General features: G+C 38.6%; 1 protein-coding gene across 1 annotated transcript in view; it reads left to right on the forward strand.

Moving 5' to 3' along the window:
* Window positions 1–148: 148 nt before the first annotated feature.
* MDN1 (midasin AAA ATPase 1) overlaps window positions 149–19,729 on the forward strand; it is a 103,859-nt gene continuing 84,278 nt past the window's right edge. Inside the window, exons 1-10 of the mRNA XM_056342807.1 lie at window positions 149–385; window positions 6,002–6,228; window positions 6,849–7,073; window positions 8,622–8,729; window positions 8,809–9,001; window positions 10,926–11,138; window positions 12,440–12,571; window positions 14,109–14,212; window positions 16,546–16,660; window positions 18,891–19,084. Coding sequence (XP_056198782.1) covers window positions 287–385; window positions 6,002–6,228; window positions 6,849–7,073; window positions 8,622–8,729; window positions 8,809–9,001; window positions 10,926–11,138; window positions 12,440–12,571; window positions 14,109–14,212; window positions 16,546–16,660; window positions 18,891–19,084 — 1,610 coding nt within the window. The 5' untranslated portion in view covers window positions 149–286. The remainder of the gene's footprint in view (window positions 386–6,001; window positions 6,229–6,848; window positions 7,074–8,621; window positions 8,730–8,808; window positions 9,002–10,925; window positions 11,139–12,439; window positions 12,572–14,108; window positions 14,213–16,545; window positions 16,661–18,890; window positions 19,085–19,729) is intronic.

Here is a 19,729-nt window from a genome sequence, read left to right on the forward strand (position 1 = left end):
GCGCCTCCCAGCATGCAGCAGGCGCCCGCGCGCCGCGGTGCATGCTGGGAGCCGTAGTTCAGCGCGGGCACCGTCACGTGAGAGGCGGGGACCGGCGGCGCTTCCCGGCGCCGGCTGTGTCGCGGGCGGGTGACGACGGCGGCGAGGCGGAAGCTGGCGCTGCGCAGCGCGTCCGTCCCGCGCCCACGTGCCGCGCGGTCTGTGCTGCCGGCGGCTGGGCACGCGGGCCCTTCCCCGCTCCCGCCGCTCTCCCCAGCCGCTGCCCGCGCCCCGCCGGCGGCGGGAGATGGCGGAGCTGAGGTTCCGTCTGGCGGAGCCGCTGCAGCTGGTGGCGCGCAGGAACGAGAAGAGCAGTGCGGAGCTGAGCAGGTTCCTGGCGAAGCAGGTGAGTGTGCGGCGCGGGGCTCGGCGCAGCCTCCGGGCGTCCGCCCTCTCTCCCTCCGGGCGGGCCTCGCAGGGGCGACCCCCGCCCGCTCCCGCGCCGCCATCTCCTCCCGGCAGCGTCGTCTGCTGCCCGCGCCGCCTGGGCGCCCTCCCGCCCCCTCGTCCTCAGGCGGCTGGCGGCGCCGCTCTCCGGGAGCAGCGATCCGCTCTCTCTCTGTCTTGCTGCGGTATCTTCCGCTTCCCACCCCTTGCAGGGCTGTGCGACTGGGGCCCTGCGAGGTGGGTCCCCTCCGGTGCCCTGGCACCCCTCGTAACTGCGCTTCCTGAGGAGGCATTTTGCCCCAGCGTTAAAATCTTGGGTGTCCTCCGTGCCTCATGAGGTGACTCTGAAGGCACGATAGCGAGAGATGGCATGCTGTTAGCAGGCACTGAGACAATATCTAGTCCCTGAGCTGCAGCATGTTACCCTGATGTTGTTTGAGGCCTTCTTTAATCGCCTTAAATCAGCATGTGGGGTAAAACCACAGAGAACTGGTTTTTCTAGGGTGTGCGTCCCTTTTTTAAATCACAGTGATACTGGAAACGTTCCTGTCTTCTGTGTTTTCATGCTTTGGCTGCCTTAAGGTGAAAAGTACACCTGCCTTCTAGGAGAGTTTAGGCCTAGCTCGTTTCTGCCTCTGAAATACTGGAATGCATAATAATAATAATAATAGGCTATCAACACATCAGCTATTATATTAGTACTAATTTTAATGACAAAGCTTTTGGAGCCTCTATGTTGTATACATACTTCGGGACTCAAAATCCGTATTTCTGTTTGTCTGGGAGATTGTCCCAGTGTTTGAAAATGAAAAGTCTGAATCATCGGGTTTTTTCAGAACACTGGCTTTCAATCTGAATTAGTGTCTCATAGTTACGGTTGGGGAAGGCTTTCATACTGTAAGTCAAGGTTCCCTGTTGGTAGGCAGACAGCTTTTTCTTCTGTCGCTGCAAATCATGGCATCAAAGTGAAATTGAAATGAATATATATATTCCTACATCGGGGAGTTGATGCTGATTGGTGGAAAACAGTGATGAAGAGCTGCTATTCAAGACAAAGAAACAGCTGAGAAATAGAGATGGGGACGATGCAGGTGTGTGAGGCAGCAGATGGAGCAGTGAACCAGAAGTGAGTCACCAAGATCTGAGACTGGGAAAGAAACTGCTCTTTCCCTTCTGGTGACTGTTTTGAGATATACTTTGGATTTCAAACTCTTGCAAGGTGGAAATTATTAGGGTGATTATATACAGAGAGTCTGGAACAGCACATTAATGAACAATGACATGTTCTTTTAGAAAACTGAATTACTATTTGCAAGCTACAGATCTGGAAGCATGTTAGCCTTATCTTTCCACTAAACAACGACTGACTTCAGTCATCTTACCTGACTTCCTACTGGTTGATTTGTATGTAACTTGAAAAGCGTGCGTCTGGGAATACAGAACTCTCTGCAGCTTCACTGTGTCTTTCTGGCAACTTAATTCTTCAGTATTCCATAATGGAGTGGAACTTGCCCACAACAGTGAAGTAAAGAACAGTCTTTTGAGATTCCTAGTAAGGGACCATTTCTGTGGTGATGGAAGATCTTGTTCCCTGTACTTCAGTATGTAATAGAAATAGAGCTTTTTCTGTAGAGTATTTGTATACCATTAACTCTGCAGAGGTACAGCAAATTTGTGTGTTCTTAATGAGGAAAATGGGATGAAAAGCTCTTCAAAAGTCTGTTTCCTGTCTTTCTATTTTTTGGATAATTTAAGCAAACTGTAAGCAGTAGGGTTCCACAAACTGCTGAAATGTGCTTTTATCAAAGGTCTGTTTGAATCAGAACATCTTCCTGTGTAGAATTCCAAATGCAGATTTTCTGTAATTGCATGTATTTTGGCTCCCTGTAATGGTGTAATTTCAGTAGAGAAGTTCATTAATGTCAAGGTTAAAATGCTAGTAGGAATAGAACTTTAGTGCAGAAATATTTGTTTCTGCTCTTCATATCTTGCCACTGTGCGTATATGGGAAGATCTAAATAAAAAAACTTGACCTTTTGAATATCTACTCCGTTTAGGCTATGGAACCATCCTGAGTGAACTGGAGATCTCGAGCATGCCGTTATGGATCTCCTGTTCTATTCTGTCAGTGTTTTAGCTTGGCGTTCTTCACTTTGCCTTTCATTTTTCTATGTAGCAGTGAAAGTTGTTTTAATAATAACTCCAAGCTCTTATCAATAGCCCTTCAGTCTTTGCATTTGATGTTGAGAAGTGCCTCTATTCTTTTTTTTATTATTTTATTTTTTTTAATGGAGGGGAAAAAAAGGTGACCTAGCTGTCCCAAATTCAGCCAGCTACTCATTGGCTGTCAGAAGAACATTCTGACATCCTGGCAACTAAGGTAGACTGGTTTGTTCCAAAAATATGACTTCAGGTTTTTTATTTGAAAGATTAGTTAGGCTTTATATCATGTAGCATTATAAATAAGGGAAGGTATGCTGTACTTCTGCCTCCATCCTGGAGTATATTCTCATCGTCTTCTGCTTCTAGTTTTTTAGGAGCTGTGATTTTTGGGAGGCAGTATGTTAATAAATACACTGATGCAAAGTCAAAGAGAATGTTCACACCATCCTTGAAGGAGCGATCTATCCAACTCTATCAAATGCAATCTGTTGGAGGAGGTGTAGGAAGTTACAGCTTGTTCTGCGGGTGGTTGAAGCCATCTTGTTCTTGTGAGACTGTATATCCGCCTGTCATTTTGTTGTTTTTTTTTCTTGAAGTATGTGGGTTATAAGAAGAGTGCAGGCTCATGTTCTGCTTTATCTTATTGAACTGGACATCTGCCAAAAAGAGTGGTCCTACTCTGTTTTCTTTTTGCCTGTTCCCAAGGCCAAGCCACAGCTTTCTGTTGCTTTTCCTACCCTGAACCCAGTGAATGTGTTGATGTGGAAAATTCTTTCAACTTTTCCAGCCAGTGGAACACTTTAAAAGAAAGATTAATTTGGATCATCTTGCCAGATTGATTGCTGTGCAGTAGAACTGGTTGTATGAGGGAACAAAGCTGAAAACCTGTGTTCCTGTGTTGGAGGGAAAGAAGTATTTCCTACGCGCGCGCAGGGTCTTACACCCTCCCTCTTTGGAAGTAACCCATTGTTAAATCTGTGTACGGTGTAACACTGTTGGAAACACCTGTGACCCACAATAATTTCACATGAGCACAGATTATTTCTTGCTGTGATCCTTTTGTAATCTTGGGTTTTGGATTAAGCTGGTTCTTTATAAACACTTACATATCTTGTGATCACTGAATAAATGTACTGTCCAGATTGGGAAGAAACATGCAACATGCTGCTAGAAGAGCAACTGGGATCATGTTTGACTCCAGGTTTCATTCCTAGCTGTGCTTCTGTTTAGTGTCTCTTGTTAATAATACACAATGTGTGTGTATATTCTATATTTGGAGGGACAGTCTTTTGTGATGCTTTCTTAACGCAGCTCTTTGGAACCATGGGTGTAGATTTACTCTCCCAGGTTTGAACATTAGAATTAAATATTTTCAGATCAGCTGTCCTTTCCTACTGATTGAGGAAGCTGGGTATTTCAGAAAGCAACTTTTAGTTAAAATGCTCTCGGACAGTATTCTTCTTTTCCATAAAATGTTTAATTTGCACTCTGAAAGGCTCTGAAATCAAATGAACAGTCTCTGTGTAGAATGAGAATGTTGCCACTGTGGTTTTTGAACAGTTTTATATATCCTAAGGGTACTGCACACGATGATTAAAAAACTGCTTGCTCTCACAAAATTGGTAATAGAATGGATTTGTTGTAGAGCAGTCATGTAACTACAGAATTTTACTGAGTCAGTCACATTATTCTTACCATTGTTAACTGTTTATTTGATATTGAAAGCTCTGGTTAATAAATTAAGCACTCTGTTGTGCCTTGTTTGGGTAGCGAAAGATGTAATTGATTTGGAAATTGAAGATACTTTTTTTTACAGTGGACTTCCTTCAATTTTTTTGAGCCCTGCTGCCTTTGAACAGCCTGTCAATCATTTTGCCACTCAGAATCTGATCCTTTCTAATGAACAGTGTCTTGTTTGCTTTGTGATGAATGCAGACCTTCAGCTCCATTTTTTAAATTATTTTTGATGCTGATCTCATGGATGAAAGGAAGATAAACTTGTATCATGTTTCATAAAAATAAACACAAAGCACGTAATAAACTGCTGCAATTAATGTGGTGGTTTTGATGTTTGTATTGTATATACTGCAGTTTCCCTGATTTCTTAATGTGCTATTAGGGAATGAATATCTTTCCAAATTCAGAAAGAGACGCAAGGAACTTGAACAAGTATGCGTGATAGTGGTGTAAGCTTAGGAGGTCACTCTTTTCAAAGGCAACCTGTAGGACCTCTGCAGTCTTACTTGTAACAATGGAACCATCCTATCTGCAGCCTCAGGAGAAGGTTTTACCTGACTAACAAAAGTCTAGGAGAAGCAGAAATTGGCTGCACATTTTGCTAAAATGAAAGACTACCTGAATCACAGAATATTTCTGTAGGAGTTTTAGTAAGTGCTTGTTTTGTTTTGAGAGCTGCCTTGCCTAGCTGTATTTACCACTGTTTGCCAAGAAAGATAAAATAGTCTTGATAGGATAAGGGTTCAGTCAGCAAGGCTGGGGAGAGAGTGGAGCGTCAAAGTTAAGAGCAAAACTGCTACAATGCAAATTCATAATCCTGATTCGTCACAAATCAGAATTACTTATGCTGCATTATATACTAAACATCACGGAGGTGGATAATAACGTGAGCTCAAAGACCAGAGAAATGTAAGCATAAGACACAAGAAATTGGTTGTTTTTCTTCAGTAACAAAGTTAAGAAGGTTGAGGGGGATGTGGGGGAGAGTCTGGGGGGGGTGTTGAGTTTTTTGTTTTACTTTCTTTTCCTAGCAGATGTGAATATGTTTTCCATCTATTTTAAAGCCTAATATTTTGTTTTACACAAAAGTTCAATTTTTATATAAAAGTAAGAAAAAATAATCTCAACTTCAAAACTGAATATATGCTGCTGCTTGTCAAGAGCATTGCTCGCTATAATTGCTGTAATCATGATTGACTGAATGGTTCTTTTTTTAAAGAGAGATAGTGAATATAATGCAACTCAAACTTTTTTTAAGAACTCTAATTCTTAGATGTGTTGTGGCTCTCGTGAGACCGAACTGTTAAAATCAGCAGGAATTCTATTAACAAAGATGTGTTAGTTGTTACAACATTTTCCCATTTTTTTTCTTTAAAAAAGTATTTAAAATTATTTGTCTTATCTTTCATCTGTAAAATACAATTTAGGATTTTGGCACTTTTTTGTAATTCCTATTTAGTGTGTCATTCTGCATGTCGCTCATTCTGTTACCCAAGTTTTTTAAATATGGAGAGCTGTATCAAGTAAGTACTTCCATTGGGAGTTTTGGACTCTCTTCTGGTTTTTTGAAAGATTATTCCTGTAGAATTCACTGTAAATCCTGCATGAATAGTTCCGATATTAAAAGTCCAAATCAGTTCCCATTAAAACCTGTTGTTACTTTCCATTCCTCTAGATTTGGACTCAGCAGGATCGGCAATGCATCCTTGATGCTTTAGCACAGTTATTACTGGATAAAGAATGTACTCTACTGATCGGCCGTCAAGTTCGGCCAATCTTGTTGGATTTGCTGGAAAGAAATGCAGAAGCCATTAAAGCTGGTGGCCAAATCAACCATGATCGGCATGAAAGGCTGTGTGTTGCGATGAGCAAGCTGGTTGCTAACCACCCTGATGTTTTGCCGTGAGTAATGTAATGTCTCTGTTCAGCATTTGAGCTTAGGGAATATATATGCTTGTCAGTGCTCAACAGTGATGAGAGGTGGTGTTACAATTTAGATTGTCTCCTGCAATAACAGATGTGTTTTGAATTGAAAGAATGATTTGGAAAATGCAAGTCTTAAACACAGCTTAAAATTAAATTTTGTTGTAAGATCTAATGTGAAGTTAATCTTAATGATCAAAAGAAAAGCAAAACAGCTGGCGTGAAAATTGCTCACAACCAAAATCTCTGCATTTGTGATTAGACCTGTAGGCCAGTAGAATACAAAGCTATGTAAGTAGGAATCAGTATTACTTTCCCAGTACACAAGAGCAATCAAAGAGATTTCACCAAAGGCTGTACTATTTCTCCTTGATAATTAACTAATGATTTCTGATAAGGTCAAGTATAAGTTGTCAGCTGATTGCTGAACTGGTTGGCTTTCCCAAGTGTTGATGAAGTTAAATATAGGCCTTAGTTCTCAGTATACTGTCAGTTACTGTCTAAGGACCTCTGTCCTGACATTTTTGTTAGTGCCATCTTTTCCTTTCCTCTGGCTTAGATGTCTGTTTCATCTCTTTCTCTGTCTCTTTCTCCTAAAGATTTGCTTTAAGATATTTTGAAAATACATCACCGGTTTTCCAGAGGCTTTTCCTGGAGAGCTCAGATGCAAACACAGTCCGATATGGGCGCAGGCGAATGAAGTTACGGGACCTCATGGAGGCAGCCTATATATTTTTACAAAAGGAGCCATCAGTTTTCCGGGAATTATGGGACTGGAGTGTGTGTATTCCACTTCTCAGGAGTCATGACACTTTAGTCCGTTGGTAAGTTAAAACCCACAGATCTTCTCCATTGAAAAGATGTATCTGTATCTTGAATTTTATTTAACAATGTTCATGTCCAAGTAAAAAAGAATCTTCAAATAATACCAGCAAAATCTGTACTGATGATATCCGTACCAGTGCTTCTTAGGTGATCTTTTGAAACCTGTAGTGATGTATTAGAGTGAAATGCAGGCTAGCTCTTAGTTATGCTTAAAGCTATGCTCTGGAGAATCTTTTGAAATAACTTCAGTTTACCCAAGCTGGATGCATGGGAGATGGTGAATTTATCACTTCACTTCTACTGTAAGCCTGTTGTGTATTGCATGCATTCTAGCATGTGTTCCTAGAAAAAAGTGGAGATGGACCTACTCTCACTCTAACTTACGTCACGATGATATGTTATACTATTCTGCATTGACACGTTACTGAGTTGTCTATATACAAGCAACAGAAGAAAACCATCTCAGTCACTGTAAAGCTTGGCTTGTTTAAGCTACACTTCCTAACTGGCCTTGTTGCAAACTTTGCATGTGGTTTTGGTTAAATGTTTTATGTTGGGTGTCTGCCTGCAAGGGCTTCAACGTAGTCACATGATCTGCCTTAGTTATGTGGGTGGTAGTATTGATAATGCCTCATATTTATTTAAGAAAAGGTCTTTAATAGTCTTTGTGGTTTTTAAACATGAATTCAGAATTACATTAGTAACACACCATTTAAAATTAGGTGTATAATTTAGGAAGGGCAGGAACAATAGTGATGTCAAATCTATCAGCCATTGCTGAAGCTCTTCAGGGTGACATACACTTAGATATCTTAGAAAAAGGAATAGAATTTATGTTTCATTGACTGGAATTGGTTTATCGGGTGTTCAGCTAATAACCTTAAGTAAATGAGCTGACTTTTAAATTTTGTCCTGAACCAGTCATCTTATGACAACTCTTTTTTTTCTCCCCATTCTCCACCCTTGAAGTCATTGAAAGCTTTGTTCTTGGAAGGTAAAACAGTGGTAAAATAAATGAGAAGTGGTTTATGATTTGTATTAAATGTCATTTTGTTGCAAAACAGTTTTTTGTAGTAATGAAGTGAAGACTTAAGAGTTGGCTTCTTTTGGCACTTAGTCTTGAGTTCATTGTGTTATGGTTATTTTAGAAATAGTATGAAATGGAAAGCAATTTTGAAAGGGGGATGGTAGAAATTGAAAGAGAAGCCAGGCAAAGAAAACCTGATTTTCATAGTCTCATACATTAACCTTCATTTATTTGGGAAAGTGCTGTCCTTTACTGTATTTCTGTTGATCATTCAGTCCTTCAGAGAAAGGTTAGCAAGTTGGTGTATAAATGGTAAAGTATGCTGTGATAGAATTGCTTTTTTCAATTCTGAGATATTTGTCTAATCTTACAGAATGGTAAGCACAGCACTAAAATAATTTTAGTACGAAAATTTTCAGTGTATTTTTCCAAACTTGATGTTTTGGTTTGCAAATGACAGTTGTCAAACTAAATCTCTTAAGACAGTTTTGACATGTTATGTTCTAAATATAATTTTTAGGTATACTTCAAACTGTCTTGCTCTGGTTACATGCATGAATGATGAACATAAATTATCTTTCCTGAAGAAAATATTCAGTGCTGAGGAGCTGATACATTTCAGACTAAAGTAAGAACTTTTAAAATCTTGAACACTATTTAATTTTGTTGATGACTTTCAGTTGAATAAATAAACACTGATTTCACAGGCTACTAGAAGAATCTCAGCTGCAGAAAGTGGAGCAAGCCCTTGTTCTGGCCAATCCAGACTCCTCATTTTGGCAAAAGGAGAAAGAACTGCAGTATACACAAGGACATATTGTATTGGGCGACCTCTCTGCAAATGTAGTATCTGTATGTGGTATTGTGCTGCCTAGACTACAACTTGATTCTGAAGAGCAGGTATGTAACCTAGGTTTGAGAGGGTTAAGTTTGTACTTTTTATGCTTTTTCATTTGATTGAATCCCTAAATGGTGAATAGTTCCTGCTTAAATGGTATTGAGATACACACATGACCTTGTAGTATCTTTATAGTTTCTTGATGTGTGCTGTAAGCTAGTGTTGCATGATACAGATGTTGCAAGGAAGCTCTGCAGTGGAATGAAGCAACAAAGGTGTGATAATGCTGTTCATTTTATCTTAACGTAGCAGTTCTTACACACATACTACCAAAAAATACATATATCTGCAGTCCAAGTTAGGGTGGTATTCCATAGCTGAGTAAAGCCAGGATCTGGTACAGTTTGTTTTACCTACATGAAGCTGTTTTTTGTGCTATACAGATTTCTTAAAAAGTCTTTCTGCAAGCATATTCTTAGTTCTTCTCTTAAAAGAAAACAAGGCTGCTACTTACTCTTCTAGAAGGCAGAAAAAGGAGAGAGAAAGTGAGCAAGAACTTACTTTCTCCACTTGAGTGAAATGTAATGCAGAATGTAGTGCCTTATAGTTTTTAGGAAGTCCATTAAAGGCATAAACATTTTTGAGCAAACAGTATTTAACCTTTTTGCCCTTGAGAGGCTGTTCATCTTGAAGTGTGCAGGTTGTTCTTCGTAGCTGCAGCCAGTATTCTTGACTGGTTTTCTCATTTAGGTACAGTTTTAGCTGGGTATTTCTATCTAATTTTGCAACACTGACAAAAACGTACCAGTGAAGAAAGAAATGAATGAAGACTACCAATGGTCAGAATTCCTTGACTAGCAGAATTCTGCAAGGAAAGAAATTACTTCCCAAATTCCTTCCCACCCCCACCTCACAACTTCTGTAGTTGAATTTGCTATATTCTAGCTTTTTTTACAGGATTGAGTATCTGTTTTGAAATGTGTTGCAGCAGGGGAAACGGAAGAGATATTTAAGGAGATTCTTACTTAGTGTCATTGCTCCTGCAGCTGTGCTGAAGCTAGGCCATATTATAAACTGGATTGCTGAAAAAATACTCTTAGTATATGAGGAAGGAGAGAATTTCCAAAAAGGCTTGCTTTTATTTTTTTGATAGCCACAGGATAAGCCTCCAGTTAACAGCTGAGGAGGTCTGACAAAGAGGTAGGAGCAAACTGAGGGGAAAGCAGGTGCTCTTAAAAACTAGCATTATTACCAGAGAAGTACACAAAATTCTATCTGAAAAGAAGATGAAACGTACATACAAGACACTTGTTTCTGTGCAGTATGTACTTTCTTTTCTTTTCTCTGCGCCTTTTAGCAGGAAAGCACTCATTTTTGTGCTGTATATTGATATATAAGTGACTGTAGTAGAGTTGTAATACATAGAGAGTATCTGAAGCATTGATTAATTACCGTTCAATAAAGTACATTCATTGCATTTTAAAGAAAATAATTCTTACTGAATTTACCTCTCTTTTTCATGCACTGAGTTTAATGATCTTATGCTTTGGCCTGTGCAAAAAGAAGTAAATACAACAGTTAATATTCACACTTGTATCGTCTGAATCTAACTGCTGTTTGATTTGTCCTGTGATTTGGATCCATTCCGATGACTTAATTTCACTTATATTGCAAATTGTATTTGATTGACGTGTATTATGATTGAATAGTTACTGTGCCTGTACTGATATCTTAGTGTGAACTTCCTTTGGGAATACATTGTACATATACTTCTATTAAGTGTTTCACCTATAATAAGTTTCTGATGAAATCTATTTAAATACTGTCATTAAATACAGCTTTAGAACCCTGTATTTTATTTGATATGTGTTGACAGATCTGCAGGCCAAAATTTTCTAGTTGTCAGACTTACTTTCCTAATTGTTATACAACCTGTAAAAAAAGTAACAATTTCAGTGTTGTAACTCAGATTTTATGTTTGAACAGGAAAATGACACCAGCCACTTTGTTTTGGTTGAATCTGTCTTCACAAATCTTCAAAACCTTGCTATTGCTGTAGCATATCAGAGCCCTGTTTTATTAGAAGGACCAATAGGATGTGGCAAAACTTCTTTAATTGAATATTTAGCAGCTGTTACAGGAAGAGCAAAGCCTCCTCATATTTTGAAAGTCCAGCTTGGGGATCAAACTGATAGTAAGGTAACTTATGAAGTTGTTTTATGGCTGGATGATCAGACGTAATTTTTACTTAAAGCATGCACTTAGTTTTCTAATAAGATAATGTTAAACTTTTTGCCCAAAGACCTCACAATACCCAACTCTGTAGTATTGGTCTTACTATTGATGAGAATAAATAAATGTGAAGAAAAGTCACAGTTAAGCTTGAGTAGGTTTTAAATTCTGTGCGTAACTGTGCTGTTTCTGTTTCGTTCGGATTATACTTTATCAGGTTTTTCTGTGTGGAAGAGCCCTATTGATTTTATTTACTTATTTTTTTCTCCATTAAAAAAATTGATTTGCATTGGGGAAAAAAATTAGTCTAGAATGACACAAGCTGGTGCCAAAGGCTGTATGGACACTTTTATTTCAGTTTAAGTGAGCTAGTAATCAGTTCAATCTGATGCCAATTTTTTGCAGTAAAGGTGAGATGAAGTGATATCCTGTGATGCTGAGGACACTTGAACTTAAATAATAGCAATCTAGCTCTACCTGTAGTGACAAAACCAGAGGTGAAAATAATTTCACATTCTTCTGGTTTTGCATATATATCTTTCGAGCTTGAATTGATTTATGGGTTTTGGCTTAATTTGTGTTTAGTTTTCCAGTGTGGTTGGTATCTACCAGAAGTGCTATCTGAAGGTTTTTATTAGCATGCATAAGCACCTTCTTTATTTGTATAGAACAGCCGATTTCACCATTTCACAACTGTTCTTCACAGGAATATCTTCATATATACATGAGTAAGACCACCATATTAATAAAAAGTGATAAAATTCAAGGTACAAAATATGTAACAGTGAAACCATAAACTTAATAATTTAAGGAATGCTTAAATGTAGAAGTTAGAACTTTTTGGAGAAGCAAGACTTGAGTGATTTTGAATCTTTGAATAACTTGATTTACAATTCCTCTTATTAGCCTAGTCACAGACTTTTCAAAAATGTAAACTAATGTTTAGTGCAACCCTAGACAGTTTGTTATGTTACTGTTGATTGTTAATTATGGTGGCACAGCTCTGTAAGTTCACTTCCAATTACCTGGTTCTATTTTAATTACTAGGTTTCAGTTGTTTCACCTTTCCACGTCTATGATAATTTTTCTTCTTAATTTAAAAAAGCATAACACTGAGCACAGATTACCAGATGGATTTTTTAATAATGTGCAGGTTAAGTAAGTGTTACCTATGTATCAGCTTCAGTCATTTTTTGTAAGTTTTTACTCCTGAGTTTTTAAGGGATGTAACGAACAGGTCTCTAATTTACTGATTGTTTCTGTCACAGACGCTGCTTGGTATGTATCGTTGTACAGATGTGCCAGGGGAGTTTGTGTGGCAGCCTGGAACCTTGACACAAGCTGTTACCAAAGGTCATTGGATACTTCTGGAGGATATTGATTATGCTCCTCTGGATGTGGTACGTAGGTTCATGCTGGTTGTAAGGTGCTGGTTGTAAAGTACTGGTCTTAAGGCCTGTACTAGTAATTTCTGCAGTCTAATCACCATGAGTTCTGCAGCAGCATGCTCAAAATAATGCCACTTTAAAAGGGATTAGAAAGAATTAACCTGTCTGTCTTTGGTCGTGTATTAGCATATGGCATTAGTTTTTATCATTGTTTTAGAGTAGTCATGACACTGCCATTCATGCCAGATTTCATTCTGAAGATTTTGGATTGACACTGATAGTGAGCTATGTGTCTTTTAAATCACGTTTAAATATTTGAAGAAAACCAAGGGTCCCAAACACCACAGAGTATTGTCATTGTATTAAAGTGGTGCTGTTAATAAGGTATTTTTTTTTTTAGCGTTTTGTTGTGTAGGGTTTTTTGTTTTATCTTGTTTGGTTGTGGTTTTTTTTCTTACACCTTTCTTACCTCTGGCTTAGATATTAAAAATGTGTTGTTACATTAAGCAGTATAGGTTTTAACAGATTTCCTGTTTCCAGCTCCAGAACGACTAGTTAGACTGTCATCCTTCCTTTTTGAAGTAATGGTTGCTGAAAGCATGTCTTCTGCAAGAACAATGTCATAGAGACATTTTGCTGTATAAGCTTGCTGAACGTTCCACAGATAGTGGTTTTCTTTCATATCTGTTCTGTAAAGCATCCTTTGTGTGACTAAATAACCTGACAGCTTGTTCATTGGGTTCTAGGCTTCTGAAATATAGGGAATTTATAAGAAAGCCAAGAAATACTGCTTGTATATGCTAGACAATTTTCACTGCCAGAGGGTCATGCACTTACTTGCTTCTGTGGACTCTGCTCATTGCACTCATAAGGATGCCCTGAGTAGGGTAGTAGTGTCCTGCATTCATCTCTCCCTTTCTTCAGGTCCTCCCTGCAGGCATCCTGTCTCCTTTCTCCATATCAAAGTCCCCGTACTTGCTGCCTCCTGTGCTGAGGGGTCATTGTGGTCCTATCTCCCTTTTTTCCTTCCATTATTATTACTGTCCTTCTGCATGGAAAAATAGATTCTTTAAACAGATACTAAATTTTCCTGGGGATACCAGGGTATAAGGTGGAAAATGTTGATATTTGAGAATGACATCTTTGAGATGCAGGTCATCTTTGTTCAGGCAGATAGAGAAAATAAGGCTTCTGATATGCAAGTGTCTAATACTTCATTTGGCAACTCAAAAGAAATAGTTTTGATTTGGACTTGTAGTGTAAAGACTGTAATTTCCATTCTCTTATCATTAAATCTGGATACAGGAGAAAGAAGATAGGTAAGCATTACACCTGTGACTTCCACTGCTGATTGAAATTACGAGGGACTCTGCAATTCTTGTTAGTGTCACTTGGAAGCGCAGTCTGCAGGAACAACATTTGCTAACAATGTAGTTGTGCTCGCTGTAAATGGTCTAGCATCTCCAATGTGAAATGAGTTTGAATGGGTGTGCTGTCTGTTAAAGTTTCACACACAAAAAAGTTTTATAAATTTTCTTCTCTTCTTCAGATCTCTGTGCTGATTCCTCTTCTGGAAAAAAGAGAGTTGCTGATTCCTGGTCGTGGTGACTGTTTAAAAGTAGCATCAGGATTCCAGTTTTTTGCAACCAGGAGGTAGGCTTGTAAAGTTAAATGAGGTTAAAAGCATGGATGTCCTATTTTAAAATCAAAGACAGAGGAAGCATTCAAGGTACTTGAGCAGCAGTGTTTTAGCAATTTCTGTTCAACAAATAATAGAAGCCTTAGAAATTGTGAAAGGGATTTTTAAAATTTAGGGCAGCTTATATTACTGCTGGGTGAATCCAGCCTTTGTGCAGAAAGGTCACTTCAACAAGGCTGAAGGAATGAAACTTCCTGGGGGGAACCCTACAAAACCCACCCCTTTCCAAAACAAAACACTACTCTCAGGAATTGCTGTGTGAAGAAGGCTTATGATAGATATCCACAAGGTGTCTTAACTTGCTAGTTTTAACAGCACCTGTGTAAAAATAATTCTTAGCTGTGCTGATCTTTGGGTAGTTGGTAGTCTGACTACTGAATGGTTAGTTTGCTGCGGTTTATTTATTTTTTTTTTATTCCACCTGCTTGAGCAGTTATATACGTGTTTTCCCTGGAAGGTTGTGGGTTTTTTTTAAGAGTTTCATGAACAATTTTAACTGAACCCTGCATCTATAATAAGTAAGATAAAGTTATTTTATTTGGGATTAATGAAAAAAAAGAAATAAACATTTTTTTTTTAAGAAAATCTGATTTGTGAAAGTCTTGTGGATGTTTGTAATGTTTTCTAATCAGAAAAAAATCGAAGGTATTGTCCCTGACAATTTCACTGTATTAATGGCTCATGCATCAGATGTCTATAAATGTCTTCTTGTGTATTAAGCCATAATATTGTATCAAGATTGAAGGTAAGGATATCTAGAAGGAGAATGGGTACATGCTTTTCAAATGCTTTGTAGCTTCCTTCAAAGCCTTTAACAAATTTTTCTGCTTTTGTCTTCCTTCCATAATTTTTTTTATTATTATTATTTATCTGATCTGTTTCTTCTGGAACTGAGTCTTTTGGATCCCTCTCTCTTTTGGTTGCCTCGTCTCCTAAGATTTTCTTCATCTGTGTACTTGATTGTCATGGTTTAACCCCAGCCAGCAACTAGGCACCACACGGTCACTTGCTCGGTCCTGCCCCCAGTGGCATGGGGGAGAGAATCAGAAGAGTAGAAGTGAGAGAACTCATGGGTTGAGATAAAGACAGTTTAATAGGTAAAGCAAAAGGTGTGTGCACAAGCACAGCAAAATCAAGAATTCATTCACCACTTCCTGTTGACAGGCAGGTGTTCAGCCATCTCCAGGAAAACAGGTCTGCATCATGCATAATGGTTACTTGCGAAGACAATGCCATCACTCCAAATGTCCCCTCTGCCTTCCTCCTCCTTCCCTCAGCTTTATATGTTGAGCATGACATCATATGGTATGGCACATCCCTTTGGTCAGCTGGGGTCTGCTGTCCCAGCTGTGCCCCCTCCCAGCTCCTTGTGCACCACCAGCCAGCTCACTGGTGGGGTGGGGTGAGAAGCAGAAAAGGTCTTGACTCTGTGCAAGCACTGCTCAGCAATAACTAAGGCATCCCTGTGTTATCAACAGTTTTGGTCACAAATCCAAAACATAGCACCATACCAGTCACTATGAAGAAAATCAACTGTTCTAGCCAAAACCAGCACAGTGGTCAACCGTTTGTATAGCAGCAAATTATAGTTTCCATTGGGCTTGTAAGAGCAGATTCAGTAAGTCTGTTGCAGTTTACAGCTGTGGAATATTATTTTAATTAAAAAACACCACAAAACAACCAAAAACCAAACAAAAAAACCACCAGAAGATAAGAAGCAAACCACAAACCCAATGACTAATGCTTTTCACAGTCAGTATAAACACGTGGCTGCATAGTTATTTGTGCAACGAAAAAAGAAAAAACAAAACTGGAACAAAATATATAATTGAAAAGACTGTGAGCCTGAAGATTGAGGCAAAATAATCAGGAAAGACTGTGGAGGGACAGGGACTGGACATTGCTTTTCCTGCATCTCTGCAATAGAGCACAGACCTCTTAGGATCTGTGGAAGATATTTCCCAGGCTACTTCTGTCAGGCTTCTCTCTGTACAAAGTGTTCTGTATGTTGCTTCTGAAAAACTTACTGTCAGTTATCCTTCTGCAAGTATCTCTAGATTTGGTACTACAGCAGAAAAAGCACTGATAACAGATAATTTGAAAAGCAGAGATAGGCAAGGTAGGTTGTGTGACAGGTACAGTGACAAACACTAGGTGTTCTATGCATGTGCATTACGCTGTAGCCACAGTGTGTAAATGTTCTTTGATGCACAAGAATGCACTGAAAATGTTGAATTCTTCAGCAAGACACAGTGTGGTGTGTTTCTTCATATTGTTTTGATTTTAGGATATTCAGTTGTGGTGGAGGTTGGTACAGGCAGCAAAGCAGCCATGCTGCTCTTTTGGACAAATATTGGACTAAAATACATCTGGACAGCATGAGCAAAGAAGAACTCAAGGAGGTATGATGTGTTTCTCTATTGTGTGTGAATAATTTTTTCACTTGAGGATAATAAATGTTTTCCAGTAATAAATTTGATACTGATTTTTATCTCCCAGGTTACACAATACATACTTATAATTTCAGATTTATCCTGCCAATTTTGAAGTAAATGGTGGGCAGTTCATCATTTTAGGGCAACGAAGCTGGTGAAGGGTCTAGAGAATGAGTCTTATGAGGAGCACCTGGTAACTGGGGTTGTTTAGCCTGGAGAGGAGGTGGCTGAGGGGAGACCTTATCGCTCTCTACAGATGCCTGAAGGGAGGTTGTAGGCAGGTCGGGGTCGGTCTCTTCTCCCAAGTAACAAGCAACAGGATAAGAGGAAATGGCCTCTTTTTACATCAGGGGAGGTTTAGATTGGATGTCAGGAAAAATTTCTTCCCTGGAAGGGTGGTCAAGCATTAGAACAGGCTGCCCAAGGAGGTGGTGGAATCATCATCCCTGGAGGCATTTAAAAAAAATGTGTAGATGTGGTGCTTAGGGACATGGTTTAGTGGTGGACTTGGCAATTCTGGTTACCGGTTGGATCTGATGATCTCAAAGGTCTTTTCCAACCTAAATAATTCTAAGATCAGGAAAATTTGAAGTGGGTTGGGCAAAGATTCCTAGAACTCGCCTTCACAAACACAGTTCTGCTTTGAATTGGTCTAAGAATCAAAATATTTTGCCATTTTGTAGTCTACAGATTTAAAACCAGAGAAAAAGGAAAAAAAATTGAGCTTACTCTAATCGTGACTTCTAAGCTTTGAGATGAAAAATAGTAGGTCAGTTATCAATTACAAGTAACTGTTTCTATTGACATCTTTTGTTAACATCTCTAGGAAGTGTTTGCTTTGTGTAGTCCTTCAAAACATTAAAGAAGCCCTGGGCTTAAATGAAAATGGAATTCTATAGAGATTCTCTTTGTGATATGAAGCTCAGAATAGGATTTGCTTTTAAAAAGAGCCTTGCCTAAGGGAAAAATGGGTGAATAGTCTCTCGCAGAGGAGTTGATGAGAAAGTTCTGTATTTTCTAGGATGAAGAAGACAGACTTTCAGTAGTATTCCTTCACTCCTTGAGATTTGTTCAGCAGCCAGCACAGTTATGGTTGATCTTAAATATCTGTGTCTTTTTCCATTTTGTTGTCAGCTAATTGTCAGGAATGGGGCAAGAACAGCACTTAGTTTATACTTGTGGATTTTGTTGGAGGAGAATCAAGTAGATTAATAGGAAGGCCTCTGCAGACAGTTTGCTTGGAGATACGTGCTTGTGTGCTGTGGTTGTTTCTACTGCAAATAGATTAATGTGTCCAGGAATTCTAGGAAGCTCACAGCTGCAGTGTTCAAAAAGGCTATCTGGCCAAACTGATGTTGAAGACGACCTCCAGAAAGGGTCAGTATTGAAGTAAAACTTGAATGTCAAAACCTTAAGAAAAAAGGAAGCTTCAGTGCTACATGTGTCACCACTAAGTTCTTGCTGTTCTTTTTTGTAACTTTGTAACCTAAGTCACAAAAATACATAAATCGAAGGCTGTGTATTCTGTAGTAGTAGTAGAATTCTGTAGTAGTAGTAAAATTCTGTAGTAGTAGAAGAGACAGTGGTAGAAAACACCCATGTTCTTCTCTTGAAAATAGACTCATGTTCTTCTGTGTAGTCTTAAGTCAGTCTGCCACAGTAGGACCAGTGTTCTTGGCCTGTATCTGTGAAAAGCTTATTTTGGTAAAGCAATAATTTTGGTTGGCAAACTTTAGTGGAGAGAACTGAGCTGAAAGGAAATTACAGAAGAAAAATTAGTCCCTTAATGTGTCTTTGTCAGCACAGTGAATAGACAACTTGAATTCTAAAAAAAAAGTTCAGTCATAAAAAGGACAGGAGGTAAGAACTTCTGTTATCAGTTGTAAAGTTGTATGGTCATGATTTGAGTTTAGATAAGGTTGAATGTACTTTTTGTTCTTACTGTTGGTACTTGTGCAACTGTATTAAATTAATTGTGGTAGGGTTGAGTTGACAAAATTAACTCTTGACATCCAAATCAATATCATGCCAATCACAATAACTTTCATTTTCTTCATATGAGAGATTCCAAGAGGGTGGGTTTGCGCAGCTTGCTAGCTTGAGTATCTATTGAAGTATATTCTGTGAAAACTGGGGGGCTGATGGTTTACTTTTGGTGCTAAAGATTTAAATTATTCTTTTTAATATTTTTTTTCAGGTTCTTCAAAGGAGATACCCCAGCCTTGCTCTTGTAACCGATCACTTGCTAGACATTTACATTCACCTTACAGGAGATAAGTATCAGGCATCAGAAAACAGTGTTTCTGGCTCCAGGCACATACCAGAAGACTCATCAGAATCAAGATCAGAAAATAAGAAACCGAATCTGGAAGGAAGAGAACTATCTCTAAGGTTGCCTTTTCTTATATGTTTATTTGAAGGAAGTTTAGTCATCTAGCTGTAGAGATAGAAGGATTTATCTTTGTTTGTTTGTTTTTTGGGTTTTGGGTTTTTTTTAAATAGTGATAAAAGTTTGAGAAATTAAACTGGAATTTCATAAAAGCTGGGAAAATCCATTTTTCATTTGAAAATAATGATTATGTTATAAAAAAACCTCAATGTGAATTATTTAGGACTTCCTGTTTGCTATCCTTTTGTGGGGGGTGTGATGAAAAAGTGTATCTTTTGTCATATGTGCTGCTAATTTGGTATCAAGCCATATGAATTATTTTTCTGTTAATTTTAACACAAAATATCAGTTCTAGCTAAGAATTGAAATGGACTATGTAATGTTCTCACAAGAGCTAGCACATGATGTTTTCAGTAATAGTATATATTTGCTCATCTAGATAATTTCATATTAGACACAGCATTCTAACTTAGATGACTGAAAATAATCGTATCTGTAGTGTACTATTAATTTCAGAATTTTTTTGACGAAATGCAGCTTCGTGTTCAGTTATTTCTTAGTCTCGTAACAAATGTTAATTCTACTCGTGGAATTTCTGTAACCAGTAGTGCTTTGTGAACTAGTCAGTAAATACTAGGTGTGGGTAG

Source organism: Falco biarmicus, chromosome 6 (assembly GCF_023638135.1).
Source record: "Falco biarmicus isolate bFalBia1 chromosome 6, bFalBia1.pri, whole genome shotgun sequence".
NCBI lineage: Eukaryota > Metazoa > Chordata > Aves > Falconiformes > Falconidae > Falco > Falco biarmicus.